Source organism: Podarcis cretensis, assembly GCF_951804945.1.
Source record: "Podarcis cretensis genome assembly, chromosome: Z".
Lineage (NCBI taxonomy): Eukaryota > Metazoa > Chordata > Lepidosauria > Squamata > Lacertidae > Podarcis > Podarcis cretensis.
In genome coordinates, this window is record NC_137184.1 from 7,155,673 (window position 1) to 7,178,891 (window position 23,219).

Here is a 23,219-nt window from a genome sequence, read left to right on the forward strand (position 1 = left end):
AGAAAAAGTGCAAAAATAATGGGAATTTTTATGTGTTTAAAAGATAAATAAATCATAGACTGATGGGGAAGCAGAGAGCAGATTTATGGATTAACAGAAGTGAATGGCATGGACGAGAAATAGACTGTGAATGCTCTATCCCTATCTTCAGAACAGCCAATTCAATGACAAGGTTTTTGAGTTAGCAATCTTAGAAAATGTGCAATGTTGGAAGATCCAGGACAGATAAAAGAAAACACTTCTTCGCAGAGTGCCTAGTTAGACTATGGAACTCGCTGCCACAGGAGGCAGTGATGGCAACAAGCCTAAATGACTTTTTTAGATAAATGCATGGAGAGGGGCATCAATGACTACTAAACATGTTGGTCATGCTTTGCCTCTACAGTTGGAGGAACAATGCTTCTGAATACCAGTTGCTGGAAATTGCAGGAGCCAAGAGTGCACTTGTGCTCAGGTTCTGCTTGTGGGCTTTCTTCCTATAGAGGCATCTGGTTTGCCACTGTGGGAAAAGGATGACAAAAGGGATGGACCATTGACTTGACCCAGCAGGCTCTTCTTATGTTCTTAAGATAAACAAAGCCTGAGAATTTGGACTTCTGGGAGAAGCGGAAGGTGATAGGAGATCTAAACTCATTGTTTACTGAACATTCGACCTGACCCGATTACAGTCAGTTTAGATGGCACAGATTACTAAATGAACATTCATCCTGATTTGTTTGCAAGGAGACTAGGTAGCATTGTAGGAAGATTAGATGATAGCCAAGAGCCACCCAACCCTCCCAGTGCTTTTCCCTATCACTGACCTTTCTGATTGCAAAAAATCCTTTCTCCTCCGGAAATACAAATCAGCTATAATTGTGCAGCCTAAATTTGCTGGCAAGTGATTGACCCCTACCTGAAAGCAAGTCACTGCTTGAATGTGCCTAATAATACCAATAATAATTTATATGCTGCCCATCTGACTGATTTGCCCCAACTGTTCTGGGCAACAACTTAAAACATCAAGCAAGGTAAAACATCAAACATTAAAAAGTTCCCTTGAGATATCTTCTAAAAGCCAGATAGTTGTTTATTTCCTTGACACTTCATGGGAGGGCATTCAACAGGGAGTGCACAACTACCAAGAAGGCCCTCTGTCTGGTTCCCTGTAACTTCTCACAGTGAGGGAACCACCAGAAGGCCCTCAGAGCTGGAACTAAGTGTCCAGGCTGGATGATGGAGGGTGGGGTGGAGACGTTCCTTCAGGCATACATGGCCAGAGCTGTTTAGAGCTTCAAGGTTAGCACCAACATTTTGAATAGTGCTCAGAAACGTACTGCCTCTCCATCACATTTGAACACTTGCCCATAATACCATAAGGATAAGCATGTATGGCTAGTCCAGGATCATGCTTCCCTCACTGGGATCCCCTAGGTAACGAGTTTATAGAGCATTCATCCTGATTCGCATGCACAGTGCTTATGCAGTGGTCAAACTAGGTCCAGTCTTTAGTGACCATTTGTTCTGATGTGTGGATTGCCTATATGACAATGAACATACATAATGACTTACATAACCTTCCATTAGTCATTTGTCCAAGCCACACTTTCCTATGCTTTTCTCCATCAATTTCTGAACAAAAAAGGGAGTCCAGTTGTTGTTTTTTTAAGGTAGATTTGTTGCATGATGGCATGTTTTAATCCATTTTAAAAGTGCAAACCTAAAATTCTAGTATGCATTTTAATCCCTTCTATAAGATAACAGCAGTCTGGAAGAACCCAGTGACCAACTAGAGTCATAAAGGCAACAAGACACTGTGTCTGGTATTCAGGGGTAAGCTACCTTTGAACTAGCAGTGCCACTTTGTGCCAAAGACTGAGGGGACCTGATGTCACCTGTGTGCATGGTTGGCAGAAGGCCCACACTGTCAGTAGGAGGCTGGGTGTTACCCTGTGCCCCAGCGCCCCACACAGAAGGGATAGGCCAGGTAATGTGCTGTGCCTCATCCCCACAGTGCAGAATCCTGCACCATGCTGTCAGGAGGCAGCCATGTGCCAGAGCACCCCATGGTTGGGAGGAGGCTGGGTGCCATGCCACACAACATGTGCCCTGCACATGGGGATGTGGTGGGCTCCCTACCCTAAAATATTGAACAGCTAAGCCCCATGAGTCAGTACCCCTGCTCTGAACATCAGGTTTCTGTTTATTATCCTGGCCATTGCTGATTGATGGTCTTCTCCCTGACCATGAATTTGCCCAGTTCCGCTTTCAAGACTATCTGCTGGGTTTGTTGCAACCAAACCTACCTAGGAAGCCCATGAGGGGGTCAATGTTCCACAACAATCTATCCATCAAATCACACTTGGGACTATCCACTGACCTTCACTCTTGGAGGGTTCATCCAATGCTGGATGTCTTGTAATGTCTCGTTGGCACGCAACAGGATGGGCTCACTAGGATGGTCTGGGCACAAGATGGTACACTCAGCTCCTTCAAAAAGGGGAAAAAAAGGAAGATTGGGGAGGGGAGGCTCCATTATATATTTATTTTTTAAAGTGGTATACCACTTGATTGTAAAAGAAACCTCTAAGCAGTATTCAACCCCCAAGCAGTTTATTAATCACCCATTCATTGTACACAACATTTTTATGCCACTTACTCCAAAAATATTTCTATGTGATTTACATAAAATTGGATAAAATGTTCATTTAAAATAGCAATAAAAGCTGACTTTAAGAATATAATAAAATTATCAAAATATAGATACAAATCAACAGAATTTAAAAACAAATGCACATAATAAAATGTATGGGGAGGCTCACCTAAATAATAATAATAATAATAATAATAATATTTTTTATTTATACCCCGCCCTCCCCAGCCAAGGCCGGGCTCAGAGCGGCTTACAAACAATAATAAAAACAAGAAGAATGATTACAACTTAAAAACAAAAATAAAATACAACATTAAAATAATGGAACATTAAAATATTAAAATGTAGCCTCATCGCAGGAGGAGAAGGAAAAGAAAGAAAAAGAGAGAGAGAGAGAGAGAGAGGGAGGGAGGGAATCAAATTGGCTCCAAGCCAAAGGCCAGGCGGAACAACTCTGTCTTACAGGCCCTGCGGAAAGAAATCAGATCCCGCTGGGCCCTGGTCTCATGAGGCAGAGCGTTCCACCAGGCCGGAGACAGTGTTGAAAAGGCCCTGGCTCTGGTTGAAGCCAATCTAACTTCCTTAGGGCCTGGGACCACTAGGGTGTTGCTATTTATGGACCTTGAGGCTCTCCGTGGGGCATACCGGGAGAGGCGGTCCCGTAGGTATGAGGGTCCTAGGCTGTGAAGGGCTTTAAAGGTCAAAAGCAGCACCTTAAATCTGACCCTGTACTCCACCGGGAGCCAGTGCAGCTTGAAAAGCACTGGGTGAATATGCTCCCATGGCAGAGACCCCGTGAGGAGCCTCGCTGCAGCATTCTGTACCTGCTGGAGTTTCTGGGACAGCTTCAAGGGCAGCCCCGCATAGAGCGAATTACAGTAATCAAGCTGTAACAACATAATAACAACAAATAACAACAAAAAGGCTTTCGCCAAATGAAGAAAGCATTATAACAAAGGCTTGGCCTAAATATCAATAGGCAGGGAGTTTCAGAGAATAGATGCTGCCAGATCTTCCAGCTCAGACAAGACAGAGGAGATGGTTCATACACACGGGGCCATTAGCACCAAACACGCTTGGGGAACCACTGGGCTCCACACACCCATCCCCAATGACACTTTCTGCTACCTCCCACGCTGGAAGACTGGATTTGTGATTTAACCACAAGAAGTCGTCAGATGGTACTATGTATGTGCAGATCACCAAGGTTAATTTAGATGGCTGGTGGTCACAGCAACCTACTGGGTGCCAAAGTGCAACTGCTGCCTGCTGATGCTACCAGCAGCCTGTAAACCAGAGGTGGAAGTGAGCTTCCAACATATGAGGGCCCCACTGTAGCAGGGTAAGGAGTTGCCAAGTCCCCTTGCACCTGGAGCTGGCACTGCACCCACACTGGAATAGTCACCACAAAGAAGCAAAATGAGTGGGGTGGAGTTCTCCAATGTGGGACTATCTTTGTAGATAAGGAGTGGGGAATCTTTTTCACCTGGGGGCACACTCCCTCAAGGGCAAGTTTAAAGAGGGGCCACATGCTGAAGCAGTACCAAAAGCAGACATGGCTAGACATGTACCATGTCCATATTTCATCCAGGCATGAAAGACAGCATTAGTCACAATTCACAGACACACTACAGCCAGCCTTGTGAAAATCACTAGAGGGTCAATAAGGGGAGCCACTGGGGATGAGGTTCCCAACCCTAGTTCTAAAATCTGGCAGCAGAGCTGACAGGATCAGAGGGGGCTTATCTTAACAGGGGAAAGAGCACAACCATTTGCCAGGAAAATGAAAAGGGGAGAGTCTTCCCAGCAAGAAGCCAAATCACCCTTGTCATGGGCCCAGACTAACAAAATGAAATTTAATAGGGACCAATGTGAAGTTCTGCAGATGCACAAATCTAAGATGGGGGACACCTGGTTTGCCAGTAGTACATGTGAAAAGGATCTAGGGGTCTTGGTGGACCACAGGCTTAACATGAGCCAAAAGTGTAATGCAGCAGCAAAAACAGCTGATGTTATTCTAGGCTGCATTAACAGTATAGTGTCCAGATCAAGAGAAGTAATAGTCCCACTCTATTCTGCCTTGGTCAGACCACACCTGGAATACTGCGTCCAATTCTGGGCACCACAATTTAAGAAGGATATTGACAAGCTGGAAAGTGTTCAGAGGGGTGACCAAGATGATCAAGGGTCTGGAAACCAAGCTTTATGAGGAGAGGTTGATGGTGCTGTGTATGTTTGGCCTGGAAAAGAGGAGACTGGGAAGAGATAGAATACCATCTTCAAATTTCTCAAGGGCTGTCACATGGAAGATGGAGCAAGGTTGTTTTTTCCTGCTTTGGAGAGTAGGAGTTGAACCAATGGCTTGAAGTTACAAGAAATGAGATTCCAACTACGCATCAGGAAGATCTTTCTGACAGTAAGAGCTGTTCAACAGAAGAATGGTCTCCCTTGGGAATTTGTGGGCTCTCCTTCCTTGGAGAGTTTGGATGTCCATCTGTCATGGATTCTTTAGTTGAGATTTATGCATTGCAGGGGGTTGGACTAGATGACCCTTGGGGTTGGTTCCAATGCTATGATTCTGAATGTTTTGAATGGAAGGATGGGGGCCAGTTGAGCCAGTAGCACCTACCACCTACATGAATTCCAAATTTGGGCTGTGATGATAAGCTCAGGTCCACTAACCAGGAAGCATCATAATCCATGGACTGCAGCTCAGAGAAGGAGCAGCATCACTGTTCCCCAAAGGCATTGTGTCTAAAATCTGCTCACCACTGCAACAGGCATGCCCAGCAGATGAGTGACCAAATGCTAGATTACATGCCAGAGGCCTCTTCCTTTAAGGATCTCCATTCTCCAGCAAAGGCAGTCAGGCTGAATGACTATACAATAGTTCAACCTGCAACCAGCCCATGTTGGAGAAGGTTGCCTCTTCCTTGGTACCTGTCTAGGGTTCTGAAGGGCTTGGCATTGACCACTCTCTTTCCGGAGTGGATGCAAATGCCTTGCCCCTCAGTCCCCTGTACTGGCTGGCTGCTATGGACTCCTGCCTGCCTCCTCTTCTGAGAGCCAGTGTGGTGTAGTGGTTAAGAGCAGTGGACTCGTAATCTAGTGAACCGGGTTGGCTTCCCCGCTCCTCCACATGCAGCTGCTGGGTGACCTTGGGCTAGTCTCTTGGGCTAGTCTCTCAGCTTCACTCACCTCACAGAGGGTTTGTTGTGGGGGAGGAAGGGAAAGGAAATTGTTAGCCACTTTGAGACTCCTTAGGGTAGAGATAAAGTGGGATATCAAATCCAAACAACCCCCCTTCTTCTTCTTCTTCTTCTTCTTCTTCTTCTTCTTCTTCTTCTTCTTCTGCACTCCAGCTTGGGTTCTTCTCCTCATCAGGACTTGATGCAGATCACTTGTACCCAATCTCATAAACTACATGAATTGCCATGCTGTTTTTATTCTCTCCATTTGTGTGTGTGTGTGTGTGTAGTGTTAATTCTATCTATGTTTAATTGCTTTTAATTATTCCCCACCACCACCTATGTTTTTAGCTGTTCTTATTTTTATCTGCATCCACCTTGAGTTCATGTCAGGGAGAAAGTTGAGATATAAACGTCTGATAGCCACCATCACCACCATCTTGATTTCTTTAGAGGAAGAGTAGGGTACAAATGTAACAAGACAATAAGAATTTTATATCTATCAATGCCCACTTACACACACACACACAGAGGGGGAGGGGGGGAGGGAGATCACACATAGATTTTTGCACACAGAAATCAAGCAAGCCAGGGAGCCCATCTCTCTGGCAAGCTAGTTTTCTATGTGCATGGAAATTAGTCTTACTATTGCTGTTATTACCACCCTGAGCATCTTCGGGAGGAAGAGGTGAGAGCTAAACAGATTAATCAAACAGATATGATTTATTTCTATGAGGGAGCTTTCAGCCTGAAATGCATTTGAAACCTGTTTACATAGGGCACAAGTGGTGTGGCACAGTTGCTAGCAGGTGAGCCCCTTATTCATTTCGCCTAATGGTTGCGCACCACAGGAGCCCTGCCCTCTCCCTATTAAGGTAAGCAGTAATATATTAGAGCTTTTCGAAGACACAAACCTACACCCCTGGGGGTGCTGCCGCCACTGCTGCATTGGCTTTCCCCCTCTGCGAAATCACTCTCACAGTGGCACAGCTGCTGTGAGTGTGTCATTAAGGAGCTCTGAACTCCAATCAGTATCAGAAACAAGACCAAAGAGGGGAGGCAGCTTCTCACTTCTGGCTCACAACAAACCCTTCCCTGATTGGTGTCTGCAGTAACACCAATGTCTGCATCTACCCATTTTGGTCTCTCCCAGTTTCTCACCCCCCTGCCCCCCAATCTTAAATTCGGTTCTTCACATTGCCATGTAAGTTTTTCTTTAAAGTCCTCATTAAAATTTACCAGTATTTTAGTGCAAATTTCTCTTAATGAACACAGCTTTTATGCCATTTCCCCTCACATATACACATATTTCCAAAAGAATTGCCCCAAATATATTACAATATTTTCACTGATATGTGCATTTTTACTCTAGTATTATTGTGACTATTGCTATTTTTACACATTACTTGGATGGAGAAATTGCATTGCAAAATATGGAAAAGAATGAATTTCAAACAATAGCTTTGTTTCAGTTTGCACATTGTTTCAGAAACTGCGAATTAGATAGGTTTGCCTTTAAATGCCTTTGGATAGGCTTGCCTTCCATTATTTTTGAGTGGCTGAGTCAAACGGGTAGATAGATTTTGCTGTTGTTTGAAGATGGGTTATCTTTCTGAGTTTCACCTGTGTATATACGTGCCAACCTAACAGATCCCATGGATGCAGTTTCACTGATAGCAGCATTTTATTAAGCTTTCTGGGAAAATTGCATAGACAGCTGTTACTGGTTCATTCCCAGTGGATGGAAGACACAACATAGGACTGGAGGGTATGTCTGTATGTGTGGGTGGCTATCTGTCACTCACTAGACAAGATTCTGTTCTTGCTGACAACAGATGCCTCTTTCAATGCAACGCCTGACCTATAAACCACCGAAATAGCCTGCTTATTCCCCAATGATTCTGCACAGCTGCTAAGATATTCATCAGAGGCCTTGCTTGGGATAGATTTTGCCTTCTGGGTTGTGGGGGTGGGCCCAGCCAATGGCAATGAATGAAAGAAGAGCCTGCTGGATCAGGCCAATGACCCATCTATGTGGAAGGACCATAGCTCAGAAGAAGCATATCTGCTTTGCATGCAGGAGTTTCCGGGTTCAATCCCCAGCATTTTTCCAAGTAACATATGTGCACCACACAAACTTCCCATCTAATCCAGCATTCTGTTCTCTCAGTGACCAGACAAATACCTGAATGGGAAACCCACAGGCGGAATCTTAGCACAAGCACTCTCCCCTCCTGTGGTTTCCAGAAACTGCCATGCACAAGCATTACTTCCTCTGGCTGAAAAGGCACAGCATAGCCATCATGGCTACTAGCCGCTGATAGTTCAATATTGTTTATGCTGGCTGGCTGTGGCCCACCAGAATTTCATGCTGGTGACATTACAGGCTGACCTGGGATTGCACCTGGGGCTTTCTGCATGCAAAGCAGAGGCTGTACCCCTGAGATGGGTTTACTGCAGCTCACCACTGCCTGAAGGTGGTAGAAGTTGCTACACGCCCTAAGGACTCGAGCATGGAAAACCCAGGCTCAGACTGACCCTGGTCCATAATACATACTGGCAGAGCCAGCACTAATTGCTGCAGCCTTACCTCCAAAGTTTGCCATAAGGGTAAAACAAGGAGGATAACTGTAATTGTAATCCTAAGGTTCTATGATCATGGGGAAAGTGACATAAATGAATAACAAGACAATACCTTGTGGAACAAGGCAATTGCCATTTAATTTCCATTTCAGCTTCCATTCCTACACCTTGCCCCCTCTACCAAAAAAAAAAAGTTAGGACCCAGCATTATGAAAAATGAGGGGGGAAGATGTCCCTTGAATGCTACAGCAACCTTTGGTAGGCATCTAAAGGTCACCTCTTCTCCAGAGATAATACACGTTGTCAGGGAAAAGGATGCCTGCTTGCCGTCTCACTGCTTCACCAGCAGTGCAATTTACACTTCAGGAGAGGAGCAGGCCTGAATTGTTTTGATATGTGATCCATAATTGGCATCATTACAGAGCAGTGAGCTCATCTAGGTCGCATTCCTCTCCCCCTTGGGAAGGCCTTGAAGCAACTCACAATAGTTAGGCTATAATGAGGGATCAGCACAGTGTATGTGTAAGAGAGAGGGGAGGGGAGATATTTCTTTGGAGTTCAGAATGATAGCCAAGGAGAGAATGGCATATGGGGAAATCACACAAACACACACGGACCTGGAGCTTTACCTGCAATGCATCTTTGCTGTATTGGTAGGACTACACAACCTGGATCAGTGATAGGGATGGGAGGATCTGTCAGTTTCAGTTTCTTCCTTTTCCAGTCTCAAAATTCAGTTTGCCAGGTTTTGTTTTGGTTTTGGTTTTTTTTTAAAAAAAGTTATCATGGAAAATCATCAGGATTTTAGTGTAGATTTCTCCAAATGTAACCTTTTGTCTGCAATTTTGCTTTGACATACACATACTTGCAGAGGAATTTCCCTCTATATAATGTATTTGTGTATGTTGTTTTCAACATTAGCTATATTTGAAAGTATGTAGTGTGCATTTTACCTTAGTATATGACTTTAGAGACGCGCATATTTCGAAAGGAGATTGTGCCTCAGTTAGTGGATTATTTCAGAAAGTGTGAATTAAGCGGATTTGTCTTCAAATGCAAACTGAATCAAATCTCTCCCCCATCCCTTGTCAATGATGCTCACACTTTGTGGAAGAGCTACTCACAGAAGGTCCATAGCCTATGCTTTGCATAGCGAAGGCCAGAGATCCGGCCCCTGGCATCTCCAGGTAGGGATGCAAAAGTCTCCTGTTTCAAACCCTGGCGTTGTGTCCATGATATGGACAAATGAAAAGGTGTTGACCAGCAGAGAGTCCATTCCCACAGGGTTATTAGCCACCATGGCTATGTTTCTATGCCTCTGAATACCACTTGCTGAGAAATGCAGGTGGGCAGAGTGCTGTTGTGCTCATTGTGTTCAGCTTGCAGGAATCCCACAGTTACACGGATGCTAGACGAGATGGACCATTGGACTGACCCAGCAGGCTCGTCTTACATTCTGCTTCTACAACCACAGGCAAATGTTTTCAGGATGTCATTGGGACAATGGAGGTTGTGTTATACCAAGCCAGGCCATTAACCTACCTAGTTATCTGTTTATTTAAACAATTTATACATCGCTTAACTGCAATAGTTTTTAAGCAGTGTGCAATAAATACAAAAAAAGGGTAAAAATCAGTTCAAACTATAAAATCAGACAGAAGTCAAAATGCCTGCTGAATTTTAGAAGTCTTCTGTAGAAAGATGTTCAATAGGGAGGGGGCCCTATTGGAAGGGATTTGCACAAAATTGGGGCTACAATACTGAAAACACAGCTCCTGGTGGATACAAACTGTGAACCAGAACCATGGGGCCCCACTACAAATTACTCCCCTGAAGACCTCAGTGATCAGGGAGGGATAGAAGGGAACAAGTGGTCATTTAGCTACCCTGGACAGAAGTTGTTAAGAGCCTTGCCAAATGATACCAGAACACTGAACCTGGCCCAGTAGCACATGGGCAGGCAGTGGAATATTTTGAGTTATGCACTGGTAATAGGCTGTCCACAACAATTTAGCTGCAGCATTCTGCATCGGCTGGAGGTTCTGGACTGGGCCCAAGGGAAGTCCCACACTGAATACATTGTAGTAATTGGGACTTGAGGTTGCCTAGCTCAATATTGCCTACACCAGGAACAGAAAACCTGCATCCCTGGGAAATGCAGTCAAACAACATTTGGAGGGTCACTGCTTCACCATCCCTGGTCAACAATGACCAGCAGTTGCTCTCCAGGTTTTGTATTCACAATAGACCCATTGAAATCAATGGATGTAAGTTAGTAATGCCCATTAATTTCAACAGATCTGTTCAGAGTATGATGAATATTGGATGTAATCCATAATGTCCTGCTTGTGCACTTTGTGGAGTCATTGAGGCAAACAGGATGCCACACTAGCATTCAGGAAAATTGGAACCTTGGTCTGATCTAGCTGGCCTCTTCTTTGTAGAATCATAAAAAATCTGAAGGGACACTGGGGGTTCTCTAGTCCAAGCCACTGCTCAATGCATGATGTTGCAGCATCCTTGATACATTCCCATCCTTGATAAATGGACCAAATGCCTCAGCATCACCAGTGGCAAGCTAGTCCACTGTTGAACAGCTCTTACCCACAGAAAGCCTCTCCAATTTTTCAGCCAAAATCTGCTTTCCACTCATTCTGTGCTAGGCTAAGGCAACAGGTGTATGGTAGCCCTTCAGATATTTGGAGACTGCTGTTGCAGGGATGGGGAACCTGTGGCTCCTCCAGCCTCAACCAGCATGGTCCATAGTGAGGGATAACAAGAGCTGTAGTCCAGCAACATCAGAAGTACCACAGGGTTCCTCATCCCTGCACTGCCATGCTTCCCATTAGTTGTTTCTTCTCTTCTCCAGGTTAAACAGACTACAAAGTCACTGCAGCATCCACACAGAAGTGCCTGTGCACATAGTTACATAAAGGCTGCTACCCACAGTTTAACTGTGAGCAGCCATCACCAAGGACCACAGAGAACCGCCCTGTTATGTGAGTGCAAGGGAGCATCATATGTTACCAAGAGGTCTGGCACCTTAAAGTCTGTCTTGCCCTTTCAAGAAGGACTAATTAGCTGTGTTGTTTTGAGACTCAGGCCAATGGGGGAAGGTGGGAGACGGAAGAGGAAGCTTTTGAAGAACCCTTGCCTTTCTCCTGCCTTTTTCACTGACATCAACCATTTGGCTTCTAAGCTGGGCAGAAACCTTATAAATACCTATGCTGTATCCCTCTGGACACTGCAGTTTCAGGCCCCCGCTCAGCTGGCTGGGAAGGGAGCAGTGTCCTTGCATCCCTCTGCAGAGGTGAAATGAGCCGCTCCAGGTGCCGTCTTTCCGGCAGTGAATCACGTTGTTCCCACGGCCCTGGTAAGAGAAAGCAGGAAGAACAGCTTAGGAAAAGGGTGAAGGTGTTCCAGGCATCACTATCATTCACTGGAAGCTGGTCCATTGGGGAAATGGGGCACTGCCCCTACACCTGCAACCTCAGTCTGTCCTCAGCCAACCCCACCTGCCTGCCTTCTTACTCATATCCAATCAGGTAGTGGCTCCACCTGTCATTGGCTGTGACTCCACCTCTGGTTTGGACACCCTGCTTTTTACCCTGCCAGTCCCAATGGGCACCAGCCACCACCGGTGGCATTATTATCCATCACTTTTTCTGCATGTGTACAAAAAATAATAATAATCATAAAAGTGTGCATGAAAAAGGTATCTTAAAATTCAATATATTAGAGGAAATGGCTTGTAACAAAATGTGCACATCAGCCAAAGCTGCATGTGTTTGCTATAAGCAAAACCTGCAAAAAAATGAAAGTGAAAATGCAGGTGAGTTTTAATGACAATCTGCCCTGCCCCCAAGAAAAAAATTCTTTCAGAAAGTGTAGAACTGAACTGAAGATTGGGATCTGTCAACTGAAATTGGCAGATTTGTCCCAGCCTTCCTAAAGAAATTTCAGCTGCATTGAAATCACCAAGGAATTCTCTCCCATTCAAACATAGAAACCACACACACACTCACACACATCCCTAGCTCCAGTATCAGCCTATTATGGAGCCAATTTATTAGGAGGAGAAAACTATATAAAACACTAAAACAATAATTTATCCTCACCAGAAGGGTCACATTAATTGAAGCCTTTATCATTTTCAAGGGTCAGTACTCTCACAAGGTCCACCAAAGTCTGCAGAGCAGTAACACACACCTATTTCTGCTTAAAAACGAGGACTATTAAGGCCCCTAATGGTTTAATCCTCATTGCAAGCCAAGGAAAAACTGGACTCCAGCAAGACTGAAATGCTGGTTTCAGTGCCAAGGTACATATCATATAATGTTCACTACTGCATGATATAAATGCTTTAGTGGGGGGTGGGGGTGGAATTGCCTCACAGCCAAGCTGATGTTTCTCCTGCATTAAAAACATGCTTTAAAAAGAAAAAATGTACACATATCCATGGACTACTCCCCACCCCGCTACATCATGTCTGAATTAAGAGCTGAACCTCACTTAAGTTTTATATGTCAGTATGGAATAACTTCTGTTTATGTGATGAGAGCTCAGACTTTCAGCCAACCCACCTTACACCAGAGATTGGCACTCCCCCCACCATGTTGCCCTAACCCCCTCCACCCTTCCAAATATAGCAAGGAATAGGATGTGCAATTGCTATAACATGAGAGCTGGTGTGGCACAGTGGTTACGCAGCCTTTCTCAACCTGTGGGTCCCCAGATGTTGTTGAACTACAACTCCCATCACCCCTAGCTAGCAAGGCCAGAGCTCAGGGATGATGGGAGTTGGAGTCCAACAACATCTGGGACCCACAGGTTGAGAATCACAGCGTTAAAGTGTCAGAGACCAGAGTTCAATTCCTCTCTCAGGCATAAAGCTCACAGGGTTAGCTTAGGCAGTCACTCACTCTCACTCTACCCTACTTCACAGGGTTGTAGTGAGGGTAAAATGGGTTAGGGGTGGGTGGGAGAAGAATGTACACAACCTTGAGTTCCTTGAAAGAAAGGGGGGTACAAATATGATAATGAATAAAACACCATGAATGGCGCGTGAGGATTCCATCCTCCCCCCCCCCACAAACAAGCTACTAAGGACCCATAGTTTGACACTTGTGCAAATAATGTATTTTGCTCTCCCATCTTTATAGATTTCCCAGTTGTTGGAAACCACAGGAGGGGAGACAGCTCTTGTGAGAACAGGATACCAGACTATGTGGGCCACTGGCCTGATCCAGCAGGACTCTTCTTATATTCCCAGTGGGGCGATTTCCCATTCCCTCAAAGGCTTGAAGCAGTTTTCAACACAACCCTGAACTGTGAAACACAAACCCCATTACATCAGTGCACGTTTTCTGCACCAAACATAAGAGGCTGGTGGAACCAGGCTCTCTTGGCGGCTGTAAGGCTGCCAAACAGCTCACAGGTACATTGACTGCCAAGTTAGCCAAAACACACCAAGGGTGAGGGGTGGGGAGAAACAGGGCCTGCTAGATCTAAACACAGAAGAGTCAAAGTCTGAATGGATGCTGATTGGTATGTGACGGTTTTAAACAGACCAGATGCCAGACTTCTGTGTGGAAGGTTTGGGAAGAGAATATGCCAGTTCTTTGCATCTCTCACACAGCACAGCATGGCACATGCAGATCTGTTCTACTATGCACAGTTCTGGTCAGTCCTTCTGAAAAAGGATGCTGTAGACCTTGAAAAAGGGACGCGGGTGGCGCTGTGGGTTAAACCACAGAGCCTAGAACTTGCCGACCAGAAGATCGGCGGTTCGAATTCCCGTGACGGGGTGAGCTCCCGTTGCTCGGTCCCTGCTCCTGCCAACCTAGCAGTTCGAAAGCACGTCAAAGTGCAAGAAGATAAATAGGTAACACTCCGGCGGGAAGGTAAACGGTGTTTCCGTGCGCTGCTCTGGTTCGCCAGAAGTGGCTTAGTCATGCTGGCCACATGACCAGCTCCCAGCTCCCTCGGCCAATAAAGCGAGATGAGCGCCGCAACCCCAGAGTCGGCCACGATTGGACCTAATGGTCAGGGGTCCCTTTACCTTTGGACTTGGAAAAGGCACAAGGATGTACCCTACTAAGTTCTACTCAGATCAAACCCACTGAAATCGATGGACCTAAGTTAGTTGTGCCCATGCAAACCCACATTCACACTATAAATTTAAAGCACTATTGTAATGGTTCTAGGGGTTGCTCGTGCGTAAGTCGTCGCCACACCTGGGTGAGTCACCTGGGTGAACCCTTTCTGTCCAGACAGCCACCCATCCGTGGCTGTCTCAATCGCTGGCAGAATCCGTCAGTGGGCGTTTCTTGAACTTCTTCCAGCAAAGAAGTTCTTTGACGCCAAGTCTCCGCCTACTCTCCCTGCGCAGAAGTCTTCCGCGCAGGGAGGGTGTGGGCAGTGGAGGACCCGTGCTCTCCCCGCTGGTCTCCGGCGAGGAGTCATGGAGCCTCCTCACCGATTCCCCCATCTGCCCCCCTTCTCCACTGCTGCTACGCTGATTTCCTTCCCCCACAGATGGGCTGCCTCTCTCCCTCCTGGGACGCTCTCGGGCATCCCTCTGGAGCCCTCCCTCTTCCTCTGGCTCCGATGGCAGTTCCCTGACAACTATGATACCATTTTGAACAGTCATGGCTTCCACCAAAGAATTATGGGAGCTGCAATGTGCTAAGGGTGCTGAGAATTGTTAAGAGAGCTGCAATTTCCTGGGTTGTCTGTGAAGAGGAACTGATTGCTAAACCACTCTGGGAACTACTTATCTGTGAGGGAAATAGGTGTCTCTTAACAACTCTTAGCATCCTTGGCAAAATACAGCTCCCAGAATTCTTTGGGAGAAGTCATGACTGTTCAAAGTGGTATCAGTGCTTTAAATGTATGGTGTGAATGTGGACTGAGTCCATTTAGCTCAGTATTGTCTACACTGACAGGCAGCAGTTCTCCAGGCTTTCAGACAGGGAGTCTTTTCCAGACCTACCTGGAGATGCCAGAGATTGAACGTGGGACCTTCTGCATGGAAAGTAGATGCTCTGGCACTGAGATACAGGCCTTCTACTTTAATTAGGATTAACATTGGCTATAACCCATGGGAGCGGGAGAAGAGGGCAACAGAAACAATGGGTTTGTAGAAGTTTTGGGGAGGTCTCTCTACATTTATGTGATGATGATGATGATGACCAAGTAGAGCTTCCTTGTTTGGGGGCAGTGCAGCACTGCAAATGTTAAGTAGGGCTCCAGCTTGTGGGATTCCAAGAAGTGTCTGATTGGTCACTGTGTGAAATGGGATGACGGACTTGAGGCATTGGGTTCCAGTCTCATTGGACTGTTTGTTGTATTTTTTTCATTCACTGCTTTAATTTATTGACAGTTTGTTTCATTTTTACTTTAAATGCTAATGAAGTTCACATTTATTATTTATTTATTGCACTTACGGCCCACCTTACTCTCCAAGCAGCTCAAGGTGGCATACATGGTTCTCCCCCTCCTCATTTAATGCCCCCCAACAGTATGTGGCCCTCCATGCCCTTCTGTCTGGCCCTTGGAACTTTCCCCTGGACCCCTCTAATCTCCCTGGGCCATACCCCTCCCTGGTCTTGCTTCACGCCATCCTTGAGTGTTTTCGCCTGGCTGGAATATATCCCTGATTTGGGATAATGCTATTCACTTGTTCACATTGAAGGGCAGAGAGAGATGTACCTGGAAACTGGCGTACTGTATCAGGTTGCCATATTTCAAACAGTGGAAATCCAACTTTTTTTTTTTTTTTGCCCAAAGTTGTTGAATAGCAAATCCCAGCCCTTGGCGTGGAAACAGTTCTTCATCCCTGGACTACTTATATCATTGGTTGAATCAAGCAGGGCTTTCCTCATAAGATCAGGAGACAAGGGTGCCAACTTGAACAAAATATGGGGGACCAGCTATGCCCTGCCCCACATAATCGAACACGCAATGCACATCAACTTTGGGGGGCCAGCCCCCTCAAATATTTTATTGCAGGGGGCCAGAGCCCCCATGGCCCCTAAGAGTTGGCTCCTTGGTTGGGAGATAAGTTTAATCATAGCAAACTAGTTCTTCAGGTACTTGTACTTTTGTATCTGAAATGGCACCTTTCATGCAACGAAAGGAGTCTTTGGGTGGGAGAACCCCAAGATATGAAGTTGCAGAAAAAGGCTTTATGGGAAAAAACCCTAAGAGGTGTCATGTGTGTGTTTGTGCGTAATACGAGAAAAGTAGAACAAGGATTAGGTATGCTCAGTGCGCATGGGGGGGGGAGGGGATACTGGAAAATGAAGGGGTAGGTGTGCAATGGAACATTCTGAAAAAGAGCAGGGCACTGCTGGCTGGCAACTTGTAGAAGGCCTTTTCAGTGCTGACACAGCACTTATGGGAAACTCTCTCCATAGAGGTTCACTTGAAGCCTTCATTATGGTCTTTTCAGTACCAGGTGAGATACTTATAGGCCACCTATTACAGGCTGCAAGATGAAACATAATCAGACACTGGAAATATCTTTCTGGTGCAACACTAGATGATTGGTAGAAGAGTAGAAAACAGTCCTTCTTGAGTCACAAACAAATATGTTACAGTTATCTCATGGGCAGATCACCTAGGCAGTGTGGTTTGACTTCATTACTTACACTAGTTTCTGAAAAATGAACAATATCCCCCACCAGCCCTTAGCTCGATTTGGTTGATCTGAATCAATGTTTCAACCTCTACCCCCACTTTCACATGTATTAGCATTCTATTTTATCTCACCTGCAACATGAAAGAAAAGTGAATATTATTTAAACCAGCTTTTTCACAACTGTTAAGAGCCTCTGACATTTACCTACAATAATTGAGAACTAAACCAAAATATTGAGAGTATTTGGCTGTATGATATTGCTTATTAACAGCTAATTTCATCTTGCTTTCCTTTGTTTGATCTTCTTTATGAACTAAGAGTATATATGCTGACTAATGAGAATGAATCATAAGTCTGATACAACACTGCAATGTGGCAAACCCAATATGTAGCTTTTGCCATGCATGAATGATATAAGACTGTTATGGTCTATTCAGTTGTATTATCTGATGTAACTTTTGTAAAATCAAATAAAAATCTGTACAAACAATACCAGGTAAGGTAGAACATACTCATAGGTGACTAGTAGCCATGGGTAGTGATCATATGGGCAGCTCTGTCAATGGAGGTTTAGGTAGCTTCCATGCAGGACTGCCTTAAGCTTATGTGGTGCTGGGGTGCAAAGATCCACCTGCCTCCCCCAGGTTGCCCAGTCCCAGGTGCACAGGAGGGCGGAGCCGGCTGGCTACCTCAGCGTCTCACTGGCTCGGTCGCCCCCAAACTTGTGGTGCAGAGCCGGCCACAGCAGAAGAGCCCGTCTCAGCGCTCCAACAGGTGGGCTCTTCCCCGGACCCAACTCTTGGGCCCCGGACTCTTGGTCTTGCACCCCTGAGAGACTGGCGCCCGGGTGCCCTGCATCCCTTGTGCCTATGGGTAAGATGGCCCTGCTTCCATGACTAGAAATGCTTTTACCAACTGCAACTATGACCATTCTTGGACCAGGAAAACCTGGTCTCAGCGGTTCATGTGTTGGTTACTTCAAGACTGGATTACTAAAAAGCAGTCTAGGTGGGGCTTTCCTCATGCTTGATCTTGAAGCTGTGGTCACTGCAGAATGCTGCAGCATGATTGCTGATAGACGTGAGGCTTTGTCAGCACATATGACCTCTGTGCACAGATCTGAAATGGTTGCTGATTTGCTATTGGGCCAAGTTCAATATGTTACTATTAGCATATAAAGCCCTTGGGACCAGTTCGCCTATGAGATTGTCTCACCCCACATGTGCCCACTTGACTACTTCTATCAGCAGAACTGGCGCTACTACAAGTGTCACATAATACCCGTTCTGCATTTGTAAGAACTCAGACGTTGAGTGTGGCAGCACCTGCACTTTGGAACTCCCTGCCTATTGAGGTCAAGCAGGCACATTCACTGTACACTTTCTGGCACCTGCTAAAAACATCCTGTTTAGACAAGCCCACCAAGATGCTTAGAAAACTGAGGTGAGTTGCAATTTTTCAGTATTTTAACTTCTGTATGTTTTAAAATACAGTTGTGGGTATTTCTTGATTTTACTGTTTTATCTTTTTCTCTAAACTGCTTTGAGGGTTTTCTTTTTAAAAAACAATCAAGCGGTGTATACTTTTTATGAAATAAAAGGAATGGATGGATGGATGAATAGAATGTGGCAATGTAACACATCCTGGTGAGACTTCTTTGGGTATCGCTACAGGGGAAGGCTTTTATGAAACCTGCAACAGCTTAGATGAGGTTGGAAGGGACTCACAGCTTGGGTGCCATCCTCTTCACACTTGATCCTGCACTCGCTGTTGAACTGGAAGCCGTTGGTGCAGTGGTAGAGCCCGTAGAACTTGGAGGGTGGAGGTTCGCAGGTGACAGGTGTACAAGCTCCTTCTAGCCAAGTTCCATCTTGGCCACACTGGATCTTAAAGGCCCTCCTACAGTACATTGGGGGGGGGCAGAGAGAAGGTAAACAGGAGAAACGGTTGATTTATTTAACACACAGCCTGAGTTCTGTAACGTTTTCCCAAGCTGCCACCACGACAGACATTTGTGTCCCTGACACTTCAGGACCATGGTGGTGGATTTATGCTGTGTGGTCTCCTAATGAAAACAATGACTATTTCCAAAGGTCCAGCTGCTGAAGTTGCCCCCCCCCCGCCCCACACTGAAAATCTTCACCCAGACCTTAAGGTCAGTGGCTATTTTTAATGTGGGTTTCTTTTTCTCCACTCGCCATCCCCACTGAGTCATAAAACGTAGAATACCAGTAAACTTCTTTTTCCCACCAAGGTTCAAAGAGGACTCCCCAGGTTGCATATCAAAGAGGGTATTTCCAAAAGGAGGTTCCTAGCACAGAGCTGGTTTGTGAATGCAATGGCTTATAGAGACAGAATGAGAGGGGTGAGCTTTAATGGCTGGCATCTTCAATAAAGGAGCAGGTAACAAGAGGCTCCTGAGATAAACCATTAAATTGCATTCTCATGCAAAATTCCATGGAAGTCATCCTTGATGCTTTGCCCTTTTATGTGTGCGCAGGGGAGGGTGGTGGCAGCCAGGATTGTGGTTGTTGCATTTAAGCGCTATGGAATTAGAGGAAACTTTTTGCTCCCTTGATCCACTCCTGTTGTACTCTCTTGCAACAGCTTATGCCTAGAAATCCGTCCCAGAACAGCTATGTGGCACTCCCTTTCTCCATTCCTTCAAAGGCCTCATTCTCATAAGCAACTAACAGAGGAGGCCAATTTGTTTCTGGCCTGTTCAAGACATCTGAAGTGCCCTGTGGTCTATCTAGTCCAGCATCCTGTTCTCACAAGTGGTCAACCATATACCTATAGGAAGCTCACAAACAGGACATGAATGCAATAGCATTCTCCAGAATCATGTGCCCCAGGCATTGGTATGCAGAGGTGATTTTGTGCCAGTAATGATTTCTTTTCTTTTTTTTTATAAATATTTATTGAGATTTTTTAAATACAAAATGCAAAAATAATAAACAATATGACATGTATCATAACATATTTTCAAAGCTTCTTTGGACTCCCTCACGTCTCCCGCTCCCACTTACATCATTGTAAACTTTTTCCAGCAATTTATCATCTTGTTTACATTCTTAAGTCTCGTTCATTTAATTTAGTCTAATAATTCTCCAAAAGGTTTATATTTTCCTCAATCTCACTTATCATCCAGATTACGTCTAATTTAGTGGTGCTCAATTATTTATGGTCTGGCATCCTTCTTAACATTCAACCAAATTACAGTATTTTTGTAAATAAATCCTAAATTTCTTCCAGTCTTCTTCAACCCTCTCCTCTCCCAGGTCTCGGATTCTGCCGGTCATCTCAGCCAATTCCATATAGTCTATCAGTTGCATCTGCCATTCTTCCAGTGTGGGTAGATCTCGAGTTTTCCAGTGCTTGGCAATGAGTATCCTTGCTGCTGTTGTTGCATACAGGAAAAAAGTTCTGTCCTTCTTTATCACCCTCTGGCCGACAATACCCAGAAGAAAGGCCTCTGGTTTCTTGGGGAAAGTATACTTAAATACCTTTTTCAACTCATTATATATCATTTCCCAGAAGGCCTTCACTCTAGAGCACGTCCACCAGAGGTGAAAGAATGTTCCTTCATTCCCTTTACATTTCCAGCATTTGTTATCAGACAAATGGTATATTTTGGCAAGTTTAGCTGGGGTCATGTACCATCTATATATCATTTTCATTACATTTTCCTTCAAAGCATTACATGCAGTGAAGTTCAACCCAGTGGTCCACAACCTTTCCCAGTCCTCGAACATGATATTATACCCAATGTCCTGTGCCCACTTTATCATAGCCGATTTAACCATTTCATCTTGTGTGTTCCATTTTAACAGCAAGTTATACGTTCTTGAAAGTACCTTAGTCTTAGGTTCTAGCAGTTCTGATTCCAATTTCGATTTCTCCACCTGGAACCCTAACTTTTTGTCATTTTTGAAAACTTCTTTAATCTGAGCGTAGTGTAACCAGTCTCACACTTTATCCTTCATTTTCTCCAAACTCTGCAATTTCCAATTGTCTCCATCTTTTTCTAAAATTTCCCAATATTTTGGCCATTTGGCCTCCATATTGGGTCTTTTTCGGGCCTTAGCTTCCAGAGGTGATAGCCACCTTGGAGTTTTGTTTTCCAATAAGTCTTTATATTTTGTCCAGACATTGAACACTGCTTTTCTGACAATATGGTTTTTAAAGGCCTTATTGATTTTAACCTTATCATACCATAAGTATGCATGCCAACCAAAAGCATTGTTAAAACCTTCCAAATCCAATACATCGGTGTCTTCGAGAAGTAGCCAATCTTTTAGCCAGCAGAAAGCTGCGGCCTCATAATACAACTTTAAGTCTGGCAGGGCAAAGCCCCCTCTCTCTTTCGTGTCGGTTAATATCTTAAACTTAATTCTGGGCTTTTTGCCCTGCCAGACAAACTTAGAGATATCTCTCTGCCACTTCCGGAAGCACTCCGTCTTGTCCACAATCTGTAGTGTTTGAAACAAAAACAACATTTTTGGCAATACATTCATCTTAATAGCAGCAATTCGGCCTAACAAAGAAAGTTTCAATTTTGTCCAACTATCTAAGTCTCTCTTAATTTCTGACCAACATTTTTCATAATTATCCTTAAATAGACTCAGATTTTTTGCTGTTATGTTTACCCCTAGGTACTTTACTTTTTTAACCACATTTAATTCTGTCTTTCTCTGAAACCGTTCTGACTCTGTATCTGTCAATTTTTTTCCCAATACCTTGGTTTTCTGTTTGTTTAGTTTAAATCCCGCCACCCGACCAAAGTCTTGGATCAATTGTAGTACTCTTTTCGTACTAGATTCTGGCTCCTGCAGGGTCAAAACTAGGTCATCTGCAAAAGCTTTGAGTTTATATTGTTTCGCTCCGACCTGAATTCCTTCCACCAACCGGTCCCCTCTAATCATATTCAGGAGCACTTCCAGAACCGAAATAAATAGCAAAGGGGAGATAGGGCAGCCTTGTCGTGTTCCTTTTTCAATTTTAAACTCTTCTGTGACCACATTGTTAACTATCAATTTAGCCTTTTGTTCTGAATATATTGCATCAATCCCATTCTCAAAACCCCGTCCCACTCCCATTTCTTTTAAATTTCCCTTCATAAATTTCCAGGAGATATTGTCAAAGGCCTTCTCCGCGTCTATAAAAATTAATACTGCTTTTGTATTTATGTCTGTTTGCAAAAGTTCCAAAATGTCAATAATGTTCCTTGTGTTAGCAAACAAGTGTCTACCTGGGAGAAAGCCCACCTGGTCCTTATGAATTACCTCGTTTAAAACTTTTTTAAATCTACTTGCCAGAATATCTGCAAATATTTTGTCTTGTTGTTTAGTCGTTTAGTCGTGTCCGACTCTTCGTGACCCCATGGACCAGAGCACGCCAGGCACTCCTGTCTTCCACTGCCTCCCGCAGTTTGGTCAGACTCATGTTTGTAGCTTCGAGAACACTGTCCAACCATCTTGTCCTCTGTCGTCCCCTTCTCCTTGTGCCCACCATCTTTCCCAACATCAGGGTCTTTTCCAGGGAGTCTTCTCTTCTCATGAGGTAGCCAAAGTATTGAAGCCTCAGCTTCACGATCTGTCCTTCCAGTGAGCACTCATCGTGAGCACACAATCTGTCCTTCCAGTGAGCACTTATTTTGTAATCCACGTTTAAAAGAGAGATGGGACGATATTTCTTAAGTTGTGTCTTTTCAGCTTCCGATTTTGGTATCAATGTGATGAAGGCTTCTTTCCACGATTCTGGCGCCCTCCTCCCCTCCATAATTTCATTGCTAACCTCCATCAGTGGTTGTATCAGATAGTCTTTTAGTGTCTTATAATACTTGGAGGTCAGCCCATCTGGTCCTGGAGATTTGCCCAATTTCATATTCTGAATGGCTTGTTCAATCTCTTGTCGTGTTATTTTACAGTTCAGGATTGATCTATTTTCTTGTGACAATTTTGGTAATCCATTTTTTCCCAAAAATTGTTTAATCTCAATCTCATTTTGCGGCCCTTGGGTATATAATTTTTTGAAATATCTCTGGAAGCACTTTCTAATATCCACAGGGTTCTGAATGTTTCTTCCTTCAATCTCTAAATTTGTAACTGTATTTAGTTTTTGTCTCCTCTTCAGCTGCCAAGCTAGCAGTTTTCCACATTTATTCGCCGAT

General features: G+C 44.6%; 1 protein-coding gene across 1 annotated transcript in view; it reads right to left on the bottom strand.

The window, feature by feature from the left end:
- PAPPA (pappalysin 1) overlaps nt 1-23,219 on the bottom strand; it is a 251,942-nt gene that overhangs the window by 32,750 nt on the left and 195,973 nt on the right. Inside the window, exons 17-19 of the mRNA XM_079961901.1 lie at nt 18,775-18,946; nt 11,626-11,773; nt 2,360-2,469 (exon numbers count right to left, since the gene is read on the bottom strand). Coding sequence (XP_079818027.1) covers nt 2,360-2,469; nt 11,626-11,773; nt 18,775-18,946 — 430 coding nt within the window. The remainder of the gene's footprint in view (nt 1-2,359; nt 2,470-11,625; nt 11,774-18,774; nt 18,947-23,219) is intronic.